General features: G+C 48.3%; 2 protein-coding genes across 3 annotated transcripts; both read right to left on the bottom strand.

Annotated features, from left to right (window-relative positions):
* Positions 1-206: 206 nt before the first annotated feature.
* MYL6 (myosin light chain 6) lies at positions 207-3,381 on the bottom strand. 2 transcript variants are annotated; one of them, XM_077757482.1, is made up of 7 exons: positions 3,290-3,379; positions 3,015-3,042; positions 2,009-2,152; positions 1,604-1,777; positions 1,435-1,512; positions 1,095-1,139; positions 207-400 (listed from the first exon to the last, which is right to left on the bottom strand). In XM_077757482.1, the coding sequence occupies exons 1-6, from the start codon at positions 3,290-3,292 to the stop codon at positions 1,111-1,113; spliced, it is 456 nt and encodes a 151-aa protein (XP_077613608.1). In that variant the 5' UTR covers positions 3,293-3,379; the 3' UTR covers positions 207-400; positions 1,095-1,110. The 2 variants fall into 2 exon arrangements, with proteins under 2 accessions (XP_077613608.1, XP_077613609.1); XM_077757483.1 differs by lacking the exon at positions 1,095-1,139 and having other exon boundaries at positions 3,290-3,381.
* Positions 3,382-3,641: 260 nt separating this feature from the next.
* MYL6B (myosin light chain 6B) lies at positions 3,642-8,807 on the bottom strand. The gene is made up of 9 exons (XM_077757481.1): positions 8,487-8,807; positions 8,122-8,368; positions 6,169-6,415; positions 5,406-5,433; positions 5,060-5,203; positions 4,657-4,830; positions 4,076-4,153; positions 3,892-3,929; positions 3,642-3,754 (listed from the first exon to the last, which is right to left on the bottom strand). Exons 3-8 carry the CDS (start codon positions 6,367-6,369, stop codon positions 3,901-3,903), a joined length of 654 nt encoding a protein of 217 aa, XP_077613607.1. The 5' UTR covers positions 6,370-6,415; positions 8,122-8,368; positions 8,487-8,807; the 3' UTR covers positions 3,642-3,754; positions 3,892-3,900.
* Positions 8,808-16,837: the final 8,030 nt, after the last annotated feature.

Below are 16,837 nucleotides of genomic sequence, written 5' to 3'. Positions count from 1 at the left end.
TGGCCAGCCTTGGTCCTATAGGGATTAATGGATTTAATCCCCCGAGGGGTGGCCTCTGTAGCATCAATGAATGGGGCCAGCATTTCTTAAATGACACAAAGATGGATCCTTCGAGCCCTTTCCCAGCTTTCCCAACCCCTGATCTATTGACCCTGGATTGTCTCTCCTCCCCTCCACCCTGCTTAGTAAGGAAAGCAGAACCGGACTTAGGGCACAGAGAAAGTTTATTTGGTGATGGCTGACAGCAAATAACATCCAGGGGAGAAAAGCTGGCAAAAGTGGTTGTGACAGGAGGACTTAGGAGGCCTTTAGGGCTACGTGCACAGTCTCACACAGGGAAGGCACAGGGCTTGGGCACACCAGCAACGTCCTCAGCCATTCAGCACCATGCGGACGAGCTCTGTGGATAGAAGAGAGGGGTAAGCCAGGGAGTAGGGCAAGGGGAGGGGTCCACCAGGGGCCAGGAGACCACAAGACCACAAAGGTAGCAGAAGAACGTGCCCACAGAACCCAACGCTGGGTTTGTAGAGGAGCCACCTTGAGTCTGCCCAGTTCTCTCAGCCCCCAGCTCCCCTCCCACCAGCTGTTAGCCTCCCCACCCCCGAGCAGCAGGAACACAGCAGAGGCAGAAAAGTTCTCGGCTACACCTACAGCTACTGTCAGCCATTGGCAGGAGAAGACAGAAGTTTGGGTTAGGGTACCTCCAAGCTGCCCAGCAGAAGGAAGAAGACTGTTGAGCTATAGCAGCACAATGGGGCAGGCAACCAACCCCCCTATGCCAACCACCTGTGCGCCAGGGCCAAAGGATCACCCTGAAGCAAGACGGAGACAGGCTGGTGCGAGTTCCCAGATACCAGCACCTTGGGCCCTATGAGCAAAACCTCAGAGCCCATTTTAGGAGAAAAGGAGGTACCACACCCCCAGGCTGTCTTCCTCTTTGAGGAATCCCTTCCCTCCCCAGTCAGCTCCATGCAGAAACATGCTAAGAGGAAGTCAGATGGTAGTAGGGGAAGGGCAGGGGCTAGAGAGCAAAGGTTGGGAAGAAAAACACCGGGGAGGGCAACTAGAGAAGGGGAGGCTGGGAGGAGCCGTACCCGCCCCATGGGCCCGTCACCCCGACAGGATATGCCTCACAAACGCTGCAGGAAGGAAGAGACATTAATGGTGAAGACAAGACACAGACATGGGGTGAACAGGTCAGGCAGTGGGGAACAGACATTCCCTTTATTTTACTTCCCATTCCTTCCCCACCCTTCACACATTCCCCCTTCCTTTCCAGTCATACCCCTGTGGCCTCCCATCCTGGGCTGGGCTGGGCCCTGCCCCTTGCCTCCTGGTTCTCTTTGGAGCCCAGGGACATAGAAAGCCCCAAATGCTGGGCATGACCTGCCTATACAACTGCTTTCTCCACTAAAGCCCCAATTCATCCCTTACCTTCATAGTTGATACAACCATTGCTATCCTCATGCCCTGCCACCAGCATCTCTACTTCTTCCTCTGTCATCTTCTCACCTGCAGAGGGAAAGAAAAACATTTTGGGAACTGGGTGGCAGGTGTGTTATCAGGCGGCACCTCAGCTTAAAGAGCAAGGGTAGAGTCTTACCCAGTGTGACGAGGACATGCCGGATTTCAGCACCCATGACAGTCCCATTCCCCTCCTTGTCAAACACCCGAAGGCCTTCGACATAGTCCTCATAGGTGCCCTGGTCCTTGTTCTTGGCCACAGTCTGCAGCATGGGTAGGAAGTGTTCAAAGTCCAGCACCTTCACATTCATCTCTGCCATAAAGGAGGTGTAAGGAAAGTCACACAGGTTCTCAGAACCGGGGAGACTACAGGGGTCACAAGTGAGCAGGTGGCTCCCATGCAAAGCAGGAGAAATCTGTGGGAGATTTGCTAGTGGAGACAAACCTGCTTTGAGTTTTGGGCCTATGAAGATAAAGGGAAGCTCTCAACTGAAGAACTGTAGGCCCATTACCACACTGAGAAATTGTTCTTGAGGACCCTCACCATCACTCTTGGGATTCCCCAGGACCTTCAGCACCTCGGCGTTGGTGGGGTTCTGGCCCAGGGCCCTCATTACGTCCCCGCACTGGCTGTACAGGATCTTGCCATCCCCTGTTCGGTCAAACAGCTGGAAAGCTTCCTTGAACTCTGAAGATTCAGATACACATCAGCACTGGGCATGCGGGGGTTAACCCAGACCCTCCCTAACAGCCCCTTCTGCCCATTCAACATTGATCATGCTGAGGAAACCAGATATTTATATCACTGTACACGGAAGTCCACTAAGAGGGATCTAACGTCCCTGCCTCCCAACTCAAGTGTCCCACATAACGACACAGCCTTCTTCTTCCCCCCTTGGCAGAATGGTAACATCCATTTACACACCCCCCTCTGCCTGGAGCAAGCCTGTCCAGCCTCCTCACAACTCTACTCAGGGCAGGAATTTGCCACCGCCCTGTCTGGGTCCTGTCCTTATAAGGAAGTGGGAGCAGCAGCCTGGGACCGGGGTCATCCCAGCCTGCCACTTCCCACCTCTCCGGTACTTTCTTTCGGAGGATACAGCTACGAAGTATCCTCAGCAAATTCCCTGTCCCCAGTGTCACAAAATTCCAGGTGACTGCTTTTTACAGTCTTCACAAATCCAAGCTGGGGGAGGGGAGTTATCACAGGAGGAGAAAAGAGGCAGAAGCTGATTAAGGGACAGAGGAGCGCAGGCAACTTAATACACCCTCCCCAAACCCCACACACAGCAGGCATTAGGTGACCAAGTTGTTTCACACACCCACACCACCTAAAACTCACCCGGGGCTTGGGGCTCGGATCTAGAGTGAAAGGGGAGGGAGGAAGAAAGAGTGAGAAAAGAAAATGGAGGATCCAGAAAGAGAAGGGAATCCAGGAAGTACTTCCCTGGGGGTGCTAAAGAGATGACAGGTGGGATTATGGGATAGGTGCTAGAGGCGGGGGTCCCTCTCCCTAAGCATGACCTCAGTAGGGGTCAGAGATTACCTACCTGCAGTCTGGTCCTCGGTGAAATCACACTGCTCGGAGAAGAGGGGATCGGTCAGCATCTCAACTCCAACCCCCCAAGCTTCTACCCCCGTCCCACAAACTGAACCACAAACTCTGTTCCATGCTGGGGACTCGCTTTCCCGGCAGGACAGGACCCAAACTTTCCAACCCCACCTCCGACCTTCCAGGCCCTCAGGTTCCCTCTGCAAAGCCCTACCCCCGACTTCCCGCCTCTTGCCCCAAATCCCGCTTATCCTTCCAGGCCCCAGGCCCCACCATTTTGGCCGCTCTGCTCTGCGGGACCTTTTCCTGCAGTAATGGCTCCGGCTCGCTGCCCAACCCTAGTCTTCGTACGTTCCAATGACGTCACCCTCAGCGGATCCGACCAATAGGAATCCTGGCCTGGCCGTAGGCAGATAATATTGCTACATTAGTAATGAGGTGGGCAGGGCCCGCTGCTTCTTCTTTCTCTAGAATAGCCCTACCTGAGGGGAGGAACCCGCAGAAGTAGATAGAGTAGGCCGCAAGGAATCTGCTCCTTGCAGCGGCAATATCAGAGGATATCGGATAGGGGAGAGGAGAGCCCTCCCTTCCCTCCCCCACATCTGAAGAAAGCAAGAGTCAGACGCCAAGGGAAGAACCGTCTCTTTATTTTGAAACAATAGGTGGCCTCCTAGTGGCAGGAACGTGCTTCCGCCTGCCGGGGAAGGGGGGGGCGGGCAGCGTCCGGCCCCGCGGCATCTGTGGAAAAAAATGAAAGTTGCCAAGGCCTGTCGCTCGCGCGCCCCAGGACACGAAAACGCACTTCCCTCCTTTTCTACCCTGACTGAGGGAAGGAAAGGAAACTTGCCTCTCCAGTCAGAGTGGAAGGGCCCTACCTGTAGAGCTCAGACGCTTAGGATGTGCTTCAGGAAGGCTGCAGAGAGGAGGCAAGAGGGGTTCAGAAGCAGGCCCTTGATAATCCATCTGATTTTAGATAATCCAGGCCCTTGGTGCCCCCACCACATACCGCGAGATTTCTGCCTCCTCTCCCCTGTCCCTTCTGCGCCCCTGGACCCTCACCTTCGTAGTTGATGCAGCCATTGCTGTCCTCATGTCCTGCCAGAACAGTCTCCACCTCCTCTTCAGTCATCCTCTCTCCTGAGCCCCAGACACAGCATTTTAGCCCCAGACACTGCCCTCCCTCCCTCCCTCCCAAACCAGGCCACTCTTCTGGATGGTGCTTTCTCTTCTCCCACCCTTGAAGACTTGTTCATAGCAACAGAACCCCAAAGGAATCCTCTCCTTGTAATGGTAACACCTTGAATGTGTTACTCCACCTTGCTTTCCATTTCACCTGCATTAGCACCTGTCTAAAGCTCTGACAGAGGGAAACTGAATTCCAGAGGGTTAAAGGGCTACCAGATCACAGAGCATAAGCATCTCTCCCACAACAGAATATTAGCTCATCCCCTTTCTCTGTCCTTTGGGAGGCATCCGCATCTACTTTCACTTTACCTTCTGCAGGAAGAAGCCCTTTAGATTCCCACTCTCCTACCCACGACCTACAGGACCATTATTGTTCCTTGGCTCTGCCTACTTGGCTAATCTTCTTGGTCTACCCCCTTCTCTCCAACCCATAGGAGTTCCGGTCCTTGCCTCACCCAGGGTAGTGAGGACATGTCTGAGCTCTGCTCCCATGACTTTGCCGTTCCCCTCTTTGTCAAACACCCGAAGGCCCTCCAGGTAGTCCTGATATGTGCCTTGGTCCCGGTTTTTGGCTACTGCCTGGAGCATGGGCAGGAAAGTCTCGAAGTCCACACGCCGGGACTTCAGCTCTGGAAATTAGAAAGGGGAAAGAGAGGTCACTGTAGAGTCACCTTGGAACCAGCTCCCAGTCCTACCACGAAGGCTTTCATCCTGTTCGATATTCAGGATGTTTTTCCATCTTATGTTTGACAGTTTTTCAAGTCCAGAGACCCACCCCAGCATCCCTTGTGACCTTGCCAACATTCCTCAGTTCCACCACCACATTGAAAACCGCACTCTTCCAAGCATCCCTCTCACCATCACTCTTGGGATTCCCCAGGACCCTGAGCACCTCGGCGTTGGTGGGGTTCTGGCCCAGGGCCCTCATCACGTCCCCACACTGGCCATACAGGATCTTGCCATCCCCTACTCGATCAAACAGCTCGAAGGCCTCCTTGAACTCTGAAGCATAAGGAGTGGTCAGTGTTNCCCCGACAGAAAGTAGATTCAGAAACTATGTGCGAAAGCTGGGCAGAATAGGAGACACAAAGACGACTAGCATGGAAGGTTTCAAGGTTGGGACTGGAGTTAGGGGAACAGAAAAAGGATATGACCAGGAGTTTGGGACTAGACAGTAGGGCTTAAGGGACCAGCTTCTCCTCACCCTCCAGCTGGTCCTTGTTAAACTCGATCTGTGGAAGAAAAGAACAGGTGAGGAGGGATGACAGGGCTCATTCAATCTGCCTCCAGCACTCCTCCCAACAAACTGGCAGCCACTTCTGGGGAGGGGCCCAAAAAGACCAGGCTGGGAGCCCAGCCACCTCAGTCCCATTCCCAGCTCTGGACCTTGGGAGAATCCCAAGAGAAGGAATTATAGGGGGGAGGGTTTCCTGGGAACAGGGTTAATCCCATGCCACCTGTTCCCCTCCCTCCAGTGCCCTGAGCCCTGCATCCCTCACATAACTGGGGGCTGAACAAAGGCTAAATTTACCCCTGGCCCCCAGCTGTGATTGTCTAACAAGTCTGTCCTTTTCAGCCTTCCCTCCTGGGGTTCAGAGCTGTGGCTTTTAGAATTGAACAGTCAGCCAGGCACAGGCAGCAACTCCCTCCCTTCACCTTGAAATTGTCCTCAGAACCCAGATGTTCCCCATCTCACAGTCCCTGCCTCAAGCAAGGGGGGTCCATGAGAGAGTGAGTGTGTGTTTGTGTATACGTACCCACACACATTATAGTTTAGAGGGGGAGAACAACAAAGATAACATCATAGTCATAAGCCTGGATGCTTCCAAATGGGAGACAAAGAGAAATCTCCAATATCATTCCAATGCTTGCTGACTCCCTATCTTCCAGATACCCCTCTCCCCTAGGCTGTCTCCCACCCTGTACCACCCCTTCCGAATTCTTTCCTCACTTTTCCTGGGACTCACCACCACTTTGGAGAGATCGATGGGGGGCTCCTGGGTTTTCTCAGGGGCTGGAGGGACGGCTGGAGGGACGGCTGGAGGGACAGCTGGTGCTGGCTCAGCCTTGGTCTTGGCTGGAGGGGGCCCTGCTGCTGGTTTGGCAGCAGGCTTGGAAATAGAGGGTCCTGCTGGTTTCTTCATAGGAACATCCTTCTTGGGAGGCATGATGTCCGGTAGGCAAAGGACAGTGTGCCGATGGGGGCACCCATCTCTGTTTAAATAGCCAGGGAGTCTGGGATGTCAAGGGGCGGGGGCAGGGGCAGGGAGCCAGTTGGCGGTGGGGAGGGTGAGATAGAGGAGAGATATGCTGGCCTGTCCTGGACTCCTATGGTTCAGGACTCCTGCCCCAAGGTCTTCTCTCTTCTGTTCACTCAGCCCCAAATGGTGGCCAGAACAATGGCCCCTTTGGGGGCAGGGGAAGGAAGCCAGAAACTGCCCAGAATGTGGGAGTTAACCTCCGGAGTAAGGATAGGATGCTTGCCAGTGACAGACCCTGATATAGGGGTGAAGCAAAAAAGGGGATCCAGGCATTCCAGGCCTCAACCCCCTGGCACAGAGTAGCCCTTTTTTCTAGCGGCTTTAGATTCTTAAAGGCTGAGGTCTTATGACCTGGAGGGAGGGAGGTTTTATGAATTGGAATTGTGGGGTTTTTTTTTTAATTAAAAAAATTTTTTTTCATGTTTTATTTATTTCTGAGAGAGAGAGAGACAGCGTGAGCAGGGGAGGGTCAGAGAGAGAGGGAGATACAGAATCTGAAGCAGGCTCCAGGCTCTGAGCTAGCTGTCAGCACAGAGCCCGATGCGGGACTCGAACCCATGAACCGTGAAATCATGACCTGAGCCGAAGTAGGACGCTTAACCATTTGAGCCACTCAGGCTCCCCTGAACTGGATTGTTAAAGTGAGGTGCGGGAGGGGCACCTGACTGGTTCAGTCTGTAGAACATGTGACTCTTGATCTGGGGGTTGTGAGTTCGAGTCCCACGTTGCGTGTAGTGACTACTTAAAAATAAAATCTTTAAAAAAAAAAGTGGGGTCTGGGAGCAGTGAAAGGTGAAAAAAAGGCCCCTCTTACCACAAATGAGGAGCAGGGGTAGTTGACCCCACAGTCTATTAATCCTCAATACTTACAGTCCTGTCCCTCTCCCTCCCAGCCCAGAACTGGAATTGTGCACAATATAGATAAGGAATAGTAACAGAAAGAGGATTGTCTCCTGTTCCTAGGATTGACTTAAGGATGAGGGTGGGGGCAAGGATCGTGTTTAACACCCACCACCCATAGTTCCTGGGAAGGAACCCTTTTCCACAAGCCCATGGTTATGCAAGTCAAACAAAGGCAGGATGCCTGCTGAACCTACAGACACTCTGTGGTGCACCTGAAGGGAAGGGCAGGCCCTGAGACGCAAAGGGCCTAAATTCTAGAATCTCTAATCTGAAAGATGTGGAAGGTCCTTCGGGCTCCACAGGTACTCACCTCCCAACCAAAGGGACAATAAAAACCCTGACTCTGGGGCCAGCTTCCAAACCTTGCTGGGGGCACCAGGGTAGGGTCTAAGTCGGAGGCCATAGGTATAGAGGAGGCGTTGCTGGCTATTTTTTGTTCTAGGGGTAATAGAAAAAGATTTAGGCAGCATTCCCAGGAGGACAGTAGTGATTCCACTTAGATCCTGGGGTTCAGAGAGCTGGCATCCAGTCTTCCACTTGCAAAAATGCGTCTGAATCTCATTACTGAACATTGTCCCATTTTAGAAAAATCAGAATCATTCACCCTTCCAGAATACATCTCTCTCTCTCTCTCTCTCTCTCTCTCTTTCTCTCTCTCTCTCTCTCACACACACACACACACACACACACACACGCACACCTTCAATAAAGCTTCAATAAAAGGAAAGAGTCCCTCCCCAGCTCCCAAAAACTCACCCTGCGGGATCCAGGTAAGGACGGAGGCGGGGCACTGGGAGGCTGCGGGTACCGAAGGGTTAACTCCAGCTGCCTCGAAGCATGCCGGGAGTCGTAGTCCTCGAATGCCCGCGGGCTCACGGGATGCGCCCGCGGACTCACGGGATACGCCCGCTCTCCAGCTGAAAGAACACGCCCAAGCAGTGGCTTCCGGCAGGTGGCGGCGGTTGGTGCTTCAGGGTCCTTTGGCGCTCTTCTTGTTCCGGAACTAAAAGGCAATGAGCAATTTACAGTCTCCTCCCCTGACCCTAAAACCCTGCGGGCCCCCCCCCAGGATACCTCCCTTGCTTAGCCATGAGTTCCCGGTTTAGTGTAGGCTGGGATACCTTCCTGGGTGGTGGAGAACGCCGAGCCGGGGGGAAGGCTGAAGCCGCTGCCGGCGGGATGGAAGGCACAGTGGGAAGCACTGCCCCGGAGAGAGTGGTGCGGTCTCCTTCGCTTACTCTTGCGATTTGGTAGTGAGAGAGCAGAGGCCACTGAGTTGCTGTGTGACTTGGAACAGTACCTTCAGAGTTTTTCTTTTCTTCTCCTCCTCTTCCTTTTCGTCTCCTTTTTAAATGAGCTGGTAGTTGAGGTGTATGTTAAGATTTGGAATTAAGCCAAGTCACCTGCGCCAGTTTCTCCTGAGTTGAAGTTTTTCCATACAGCGGCCACGAATGCATCCGGCACCCTGTCGGGACCTCACGGGTCCGCCAGGAACGGAGGACTGGGCCCTCTAGCACTTCAGTCCGTGACACTTCTGCCAGCATTGGACATCTCATTCCCCAAACCATTATCAGGAACGCCCTCCCCACCCCCTATGCTGGGAAGGAACCAACCGGGTCAGGTCCTGAACCAGTAAATGCCCTGGCGCCCTGAGGCCTAAATGAACTTTATGGGCAGTAAGTGGTGTATAACAGAAACAACGATGATGAAGAGGAGGATGTTAGCAACTATCCCCGAGGCCTCCAGCAAGCCCGTACCGCTTGAGGGGCTAAATTCTCTCCTTCAGCAAAGGGGAAGCTAAAGAAAATGGGCTAAGACCAGTCCCCTTAGATTGGAATGCAGGTTCTGCCAGGTATTTGCTGGTAAACTCCAGCAAGTTTAGTTATCTCTGTGTGCCAGTTCCTCCATCTGTAAAATGAGGATAATAGTACCTACCTTATAGGGCCTTTGGGAGGATGAGATGTGTTATATCTGTAAAATAGAATGAGCCTGGCACAGAGTAAGTAGTATATAAGTGTTCATGAAATAAATGTCCTTTAATCTTCCCAACATACAAAATAGTTGTTATTTTCCCATTTTGCACCGATAAAGGATCATTAGTAGGCATGAAGAGATGGACTGAGAAGAAATACATTTCTTCTAAGTGGTTGCAAGGCTGGGGAAGAACTGCATTACAGATGCCTTTTTGTGTCCTTCAAAATGTCTGCAGTAGTTGATTTGGAAGAGGTAGTTTATCTAATCTTTTTTTCCTCTTCGCCTTGGTGTCTGTAGCCTTCTTTGGCATTTTGCCAAGTTGAAGAAGTTATGGCATCATCTGACTCTCTAGCATTTTTTGTCTGCTTTATAGAGAAGTAGACCAAAGAGAAAAGATGAAGACTCTTGGCAGACAGATTGGAGGACTTTCTTTCATTTTTTGTACTGTTCTTGTCTTTCAGTCATAAATCGAACCGTACTGAACAGAATCTTAATTTGGCATAGGTGATCTATACAGCATGTATGTGGATCTTTGACACATCTCTCTTTACCCACATAGCATGTGACTAGTATGGTATTTTTTTGGCTTGCATATTTGTTCTAATATTAGTCTGAACATAAAATAATTAGGAAGGGCACATCTTTAAAAGAAAACGCACATTAAAAAAGCTAATAGCACAGGGCTACTGGGTGGCTTCGTCACTGGTGTCTGACTCTTGATTTTGGCTCAGGTCATGATTCTAGGGTTGTGGGGTTGAGCCCCAGCACAGGGCCTGCTTGAGATTCTCTCCCTCCACCCGCCCTCACCTTCTCCCCTGCTCACGCCCTCTCTCTAAAAAACAAAACCCTAATAGAGCAATTTTAGGAATTACACGGCACTATAGATCTTCATTTACTTGAATAATTGTGGGTTCACCCTGTAGAGCTTAACTGGCTCTTTAAACACTAGCTAATGTGTTAAGATGTGTAATAGTTTAGGAAGAAAGAACACTATTTCCTATGTAAATAGGAAAGAACTTATTAGGAAAAATATCTTCGGTCCTTTGCCATTTTGACCAGGAAGTGGTACTCATAGTAGTCCAGAATTGAAAGAAGAGGAGGATAACAAGAATGTTTCATGATACACAGATAGTGTATGAAGTCTTTTCCAAGTCTCATTTTTATAGGCCCATACTAGATGCAAGATATAAGCAAAAAAATAAATTTGAATGCTAAATTTCATTTTTTTAATGTTCTAAGACATAGGATCTCAGACTTAGCTGTTCTTCAGAATCTCTTGGGAGCTTTGTAAACAGACTTCCAGACTGCCCCAAAGATTCTGACTCTAGGTCTGTGTTAGGGCCTGGGAATCTATTTGAAATATTTTTAGCTACTGGAAGGACAGAGAACAAACTAACATAGGTAACTACAGCTTTAATAAGAGGAGTGGTCTTTCAAATGTGCGTTTGATTGTGTCATCTCCCTACCTAGAATCTGTCCATGTATTTTGATAAAGACTAAATCTTTAGTTGGCCCATAAAAACCGGCAGTGGTATACCAGCCACATCTCTATACCAGCCACACCTAGCTTCCAGACCTTCAATGTCATATCACCTTTTCTCAGGTTGTTGCCACTGTCTTTTAAGTCTCTGCCCCCTCTCACTACCAACACACACACTTTCCAGGGCCAAGCACAGTACAGTGCCTGGCATGTACTGGGTACTTAAATATCTGTAAAATGAATGGCTGTCTGGGTAAGAGTCAAGGATGGACACTGCTGGGGCGCCTGAGTGGTTCAGTTGGTTAAGTGTCTGACTTTGGCTCAGGTCATGATCTCATGGTTCGTGAGTTCAAGCCCTGTGTCGAGCTCTGTGCTGACAGCTCAGAGATTGGAGCCTGCTTCAGATTCTGTGTCTCCCTCTCTCTGCCCCTCCCCTGCTCACACTGTGTCTCTCTCTGTCTCAAAAATGAATAAATGTTAAAAAAAAATTAAAAAAAAAAAAGGACACTGATACTAGTAAGTGGATAAGGAGATAGACTGGGGATTCCAGATATGGAGAGAGTTCCCATGTATTCTTGCCATGTATTAGAATATGAGATGATTGATTTGCTAAAAGAGGAAGTAGGAATGGGTTGTCTGGATGGCTCAGTTAAGTGTCCAACTTCAGCTCGGGTTATGTTCTCATGGTTTGTGGATTTGAGCCCCACATTGGGCTCTGTGCTGACTGCTCAGAGCCTGGGGCCTGTTTCAGATTCTGTGTCTCCCCCCTCCCACGCTTGCACTCTGTCTGTCTCTCTCAAAAATAAACATTGAAAAAAAAGAGGAAGTAGGAAGTAGCTTGAGAAAGTAGTGAAGGTTTGAAATAAGTGCTACGAAAAGTGGGAGACCGTTTCCTGGAACACATTCACAAATACTCATTTGACATTTACTGAGTGCCTACTCTGTGTTTCTTACGTGAACTTGCTGAACAGCATGGAGGGCTGGTGGACTGGAAGATCATGAATTTGCAGTGATGCCAGTCCACAAGGCAGCAATTTCCTCCTTCCAGCAGTACTCAGCTGCTTTGATGATTGAGCCAGGGCAAAGAGGCAGCTGGAATGGTAATGGATTGGGGTTTTGTGGAGTAGGGATGATGGATGAACATGGAAGTAAGGGAGTTGAGAGTCTGAGTAAAAGAGGGTTTGTGGTCCAGGCCAAATAGTGGAGTATTAAAGTGACCTATTAGGGGCTAATGGCTGGCTCAGTGGGTAAAGCATGTGACCCTTGATCTCAGGGTCGTGAATTAAAGTCCCACATTGGGTGTAGAGCTTACTTTTTAAATTAAAAAAAATTTTTTTTAATGTTTTATTTATTTCTGAGAGAGAGAGGTACGGCATGAGCAGGGGAGGGTCAGAGAGAGAGGGAGGCACAGAGTCTGAAACAGGCTCCAGGCTCTGGGCTAGCTGTCAGCACAGAGCCCGATGCGGGGCTCGAACCCACGAACCATGAGATTATGACCTGAGCTGAAGCCGGACACTTAACTGACTGAGCCACCCAGGCGCCCCATTTTTTAATTTTTTTCTGAAGTTTGTGTATTTATTTTGAGAGAGGCAGCACGAGCAGGGGAGGACCAAAGAGAGAGAATTCCAAACAGGCTCCACTCAGCCAGTGCAGGGCCAAACAAACACAGGACTCGAACTCATGAAACCGTGAGACCATGACCTGAGCTTAACCAACTCAGTCACCCAGATGCCCCATAGTAGAGCTTACTAAAAAAAAAAAAAGTCCTATTAGATTGAGAGAATATAAAAAGTGACTAACAGGCTTGAGTCTAATGAGGTTAAAGAAATGGTTGAAGATCTCAGAATTGTAGTTGGAGAAAATAGTGCATTTGAGATTAAAATTTCAAAGGATGTAGAGGAAGACAGGAACTAAGTTGAGTGACCATGGGAATGAATGGTTGAAAGGGTAGGGAGGTGAAGATTATTGGATCTGAGGAGAATGTTCCTTGGGGCTTTTTCAATTGCAGGTAGCAAAAAGTCTGACTAAAACTGGCTAATCAATAAAGAGGATTTATTGGCTTATGTAATTGAAAAGTCAAGAGGTAGGGTGGGTTTCAAGTTCATTTTGATCCAGGGGTCCCTGGGGGGCTCAGTCAGTTAAATGTCCAACTTCAGCTCAGGTCATGATCTCATGGTTTGTGAGTTTGAGCACCACACCAAGCTCTGTGCTGACAGCATGGAGGCTGCTTGGAATTCTTTCTCTCTGCCTCTCTCTCTCCCTCTCCCAAAAATAAACTTAAAAAAAAAAAAAAGTTCATTTTGATCCAGAATTTAATGACATAACATAGGGATCCATTTTCTAATTTTCTTGCCACTGTCCTCCATTTGTTAGCTTCTTATTTGGGTTCCCTCCTGGAGCCATATCTGGCTTAGCTGTACAGGTATCACATCCTTATACCACAAGAGAAAGAGAGTGAGCTTTTTCTTTTTAAGTTTGGAAGTATATATGTATGTATGTATGTATCTGTGTATTTATTTTAAGTAAGCTCTATGCCCATTGGGGGGCTCGAACTCACAATCCTGACTGAGATCAAGTATTGCACGCTTTACCAACTGAACCAGCCAAGCACCCTGGTTTTTTTTTTTTTTTTTTTTAATTTTTAAATGTTTTATTTATTTCTGAGAGAGAGAGAGAGCATGAGCAGAAGAGGGTCAGAGAGAGAGAGAGATAACAGAATCTGAAGCAGGCTCCACGCTCTGAGCTAGCTGTCCTCACAGAGCCCAACGCGGGGCTTGAACCCACGAACCGTGAGATCATGACTGGAGCCGAAGTCAGACGCTTAACCAACTGAGCCACCCAGGCTCCTCGTGCACCCAGTTTAAAAAAAAAAAAAAAATCATTCATTCACTTACTCATTCAGTATTATTTTTAAAAATTTTTAATGCTTATTTATTTTTGAGAGACAGTGTGAGGAGAGGGTCAGAGAGAGAGGGAGACACAAAATATGAACCAGGCTCCAGGCTTTCAGCTGTCAGCACAGAGCCCAATTATATTTATTTTTAAAGTAAGCTCCACAACCAGAGCAGATTCCAATGCAGGGTTGAACTTGCAACCTTGAGATCAAGACCTGAGTCAGATGCTCTACCCAATGAGCCACTCAGGTGCCCCAAGATTTCCTTTTTTTTTTTTTTTAATGGCTACATAATATTTCACTGTATGTATATGCCACATGATGCTAATTTATAAAATATGTATTCCTGTAATCATGTTAGCTTTTCCTCCTTGTGTTAGTCAGCTCATAGCCTTAGAGAATGCTCTCGCAGCTTCAAGCATCACATCCTTCCAACAGGTACCCAGCTGGGAAGGAAGGAGGCAATGAGGGCTTTCCTCTGTTGACCCTCCAGTCCCCACATCTTATTGACCGGAGCTGAGGTCATTCAGAGTCGCCCCAAGTTACAGGGGGTGCTGGGAGAGACTATCCAGCAAATAGGATCATGATTAATCCCCTGGGGCTGGCACACTGCCACCAGGAATGCTCTGGGATTTTGTATGTAGGGAAGAGGGGAAAATGGCTTTTGGGTAGGCAACTATATTGCCATACCCAGTTAACTATGGCACTAATTTAGGCCAGTAAAGGCACATTTCAAGAGGGTAGTATTTGCAAACATTTGTGACAGCGTACCCATATGCGATTGTATCTGCCTATCTCTGGAAGAGGCAGGCCTTGTATGTGTCAAAGGCCAGCTCTTTGAGAAATAACAGATGTACATTTATTTAATTCTTGTGATTAATGACCCTTAATTCATTCCATCTTTGTATGTATTAAGTACAACAATGTGCTGAATTGTGTCTCATCTTGTATTTAATATGTAGATCAATACCTCCTCCCTTATATATCCTGAGCTGGAAGAGGTTAGGAAAGATTAGGGACCTTTCTGGGATGAGAGAATTTGTGCCATGTTCTCTAGTTTTCTGGAAATGTAATTACTTGAAGTGATGAACTAGGTCAAGAGTGCTTCTTCAAATCACACATTGCAAGATCCCTGTTTGTATTATTTGAAGCCAGCTAGAACAGCAGGCCTTGGGCCATATGCCCATTATCGAACAACTAAACCAGAGACTTTAGTATGTAAGTTCCTCTGCCCTGTGTTCTTTGAGTTTTCCTTCCTTAAGTTTCTGGGTTGAGGGGAAGGCAACTGAGACCTCTTGCTCATGACCAAGGCTTGAGAATCCTCTCAGGTTGATGGGAAGGAAACAGAGACGGCAGAAGAAGCAGCAGAGCGTACAAAAGAGTTACTGAAAAAATAGGAGCGGAGTTAGTGGATGGCATGAAGCTTAAACAGCTTTTGCTAAAAAGGTGAAATTGACAACTCCTTGTGGAACTGAGTTTATAAATGCTTCCCTCATCCCCCCACCCCCACCCTGCCGCCCCTAGCCTTTCCTCCTAGTGGACAGACAGCATCCTAAGGTTTATATTCTTCCAGAGAAGATGATAAAGCATTTCCACCTCCAATGCAGTTATGAAATATCCAAGTTCCTAGTCCACTGACCCTGTTCTCAGTAATTCACTGTTCCTCCACTTCACTCTCCTTTCATTTGGTACTTAGAACAGATGGAGTACAGTTTCTACAGCTTGCATTCTAGGAAGGGTCCCAAAAGAGGAAGAGTTCAAAGTCAGCATATCTGAATGGTTTTAAAATATTTCTCATTTTGCTGTGCATCAGGTAGGCCTGAAGCCTTTCTGGATATGGCTAACCCTGCTACTAAGACAGACTGTGAGCCCATGCCGTAGCACAGAGCTTCCAGGTTCACCCAGTTTAGGAATCCTTTCCCTGGAGAGCCCATGGTCAGCAGACAATAGATGGATAACAGACTTGATCAGAAAGTCAACAGTGGCTACTTCACACAGGTTCCTTGACCATCCTCAACAGAGCCAACATTCTTTTTTTTTTTTTTTAATTTTTAAAATGTGTATTTTATTTCTGGGGGGGAGAGAGAGAGACAGAATGAGTGGGGGAGGAGCAGAGAGAGAGAGAGAGAGAGACAGAATCTGAAGCAGGCTCCAGGCTCCAAGCTGTCAGCACAGAGCCTGACGATGCGGTGCTTGAACCCACAAACCGTGAGATCACGACCTGAGCTGAAGTCATGCTTAACCGACCGAGTCACCCAGGCGCTCCAACAGAAACAACATTCTTGGTGGCTACAACCACAATAGGTTCTGACCACTCATTAAACTGACATGGTTCATAAATTGAAAGGTTTTTAAAATTTTTTAACTTGCATTTTTTCCTGTTTTACTTAAAAAAATTAACATTGTGGGGTGCCTGGATGACTCAGTCAGTTGGGTGTCCAACTTCAGCTCAGGTCATGATCTTGCAGTTCATGGGTTCAAGCCCCACGTCGGGCTCTGTGCTGACAGCTAGCTCAGAGCCTGGAGCCTGCTTCAGATCCTGTGTCTCCCTCTCTCTCTGCCCCTCTCCTGCTTGCTCTCTCTCTCTCAAAAATAAATAAACATTAAAAAAAATTAACATTGACATATATTAAATTAGTATCAGGTATACAACATAATGTTTCAATAGTTGCATACATCTCAAAATGATAAAGTAAGTCTTGGGTCACCTATGTGGCTCAGTTGGTTAAGCTTCCAACTCTCTCATGCTCAGGGCATGATCTTGTGGTTTGTGAGTTTGAGCCCCTCATCCGGGCTCTGTGTTGACAGCTCAGAGCCTGGAGCCTGCTTCAGATTCTGTGTCTCCCTCTCTCTTTGCCCCTCTCCACTCATGCTCTGTCTCTATCAAAAATAAAAACATTAATAAATGATAAAGTAAGTCTAGTTAACACCCATCACCTTACATAATTACAGAAGTTTTTATCTTTGTGATGAGAACTTTTAAGATCTCTTAGCAACTTTCAAATATACAATACAGTATTATTAACTGTTATCACCATGCTGTATATTACATCCCCAGGACTTAGTTTATGGCTGGAAGTTTCTTTTTCTAGTGTGTGTGTGTGTGTGTGTGTGTGTGTGTGTGT

The sequence above is a fragment of the Crocuta crocuta genome, unplaced genomic scaffold (assembly GCF_008692635.1).
Source record: "Crocuta crocuta isolate KB4526 unplaced genomic scaffold, BGI_CrCroc_1.0 scaffold549, whole genome shotgun sequence".
Classification (NCBI taxonomy): domain Eukaryota; kingdom Metazoa; phylum Chordata; class Mammalia; order Carnivora; family Hyaenidae; genus Crocuta; species Crocuta crocuta.
This window is presented reverse-complemented; position numbering and strand designations above follow the sequence as displayed.

Bases quoted from the DNA above. Each gene is read 5' to 3' on its own strand.
- MYL6B (XM_077757481.1), bottom strand. From the start codon at position 6,369: ATGCCTCCCAAGAAGGATGTTCCTATGAAGAAACCAGCAGGACCCTCT. The intron at 4,154-4,656 runs GTGAGGCAAGGA...TCTGGGGCTCAG, and splicing joins ACATGTCCTCACTACCCTGG to GAGAGAGGATGACTGAAGAG. The intron at 3,930-4,075 runs GTGAGGGTCCAG...TCCTCTCTGCAG, and splicing joins TGGCTGCATCAACTACGAAG to CCTTCCTGAAGCACATCCTA.
- MYL6 (XM_077757483.1), bottom strand. The intron at 2,153-3,014 runs GTAGGTAATCTC...CTGAATCTTCAG, and splicing joins CACCGAGGACCAGACTGCAG to AGTTCAAGGAAGCTTTCCAG. The intron at 1,513-1,603 runs GTAAGACTCTAC...TTCCCTCTGCAG, and splicing joins GCATGTCCTCGTCACACTGG to GTGAGAAGATGACAGAGGAA.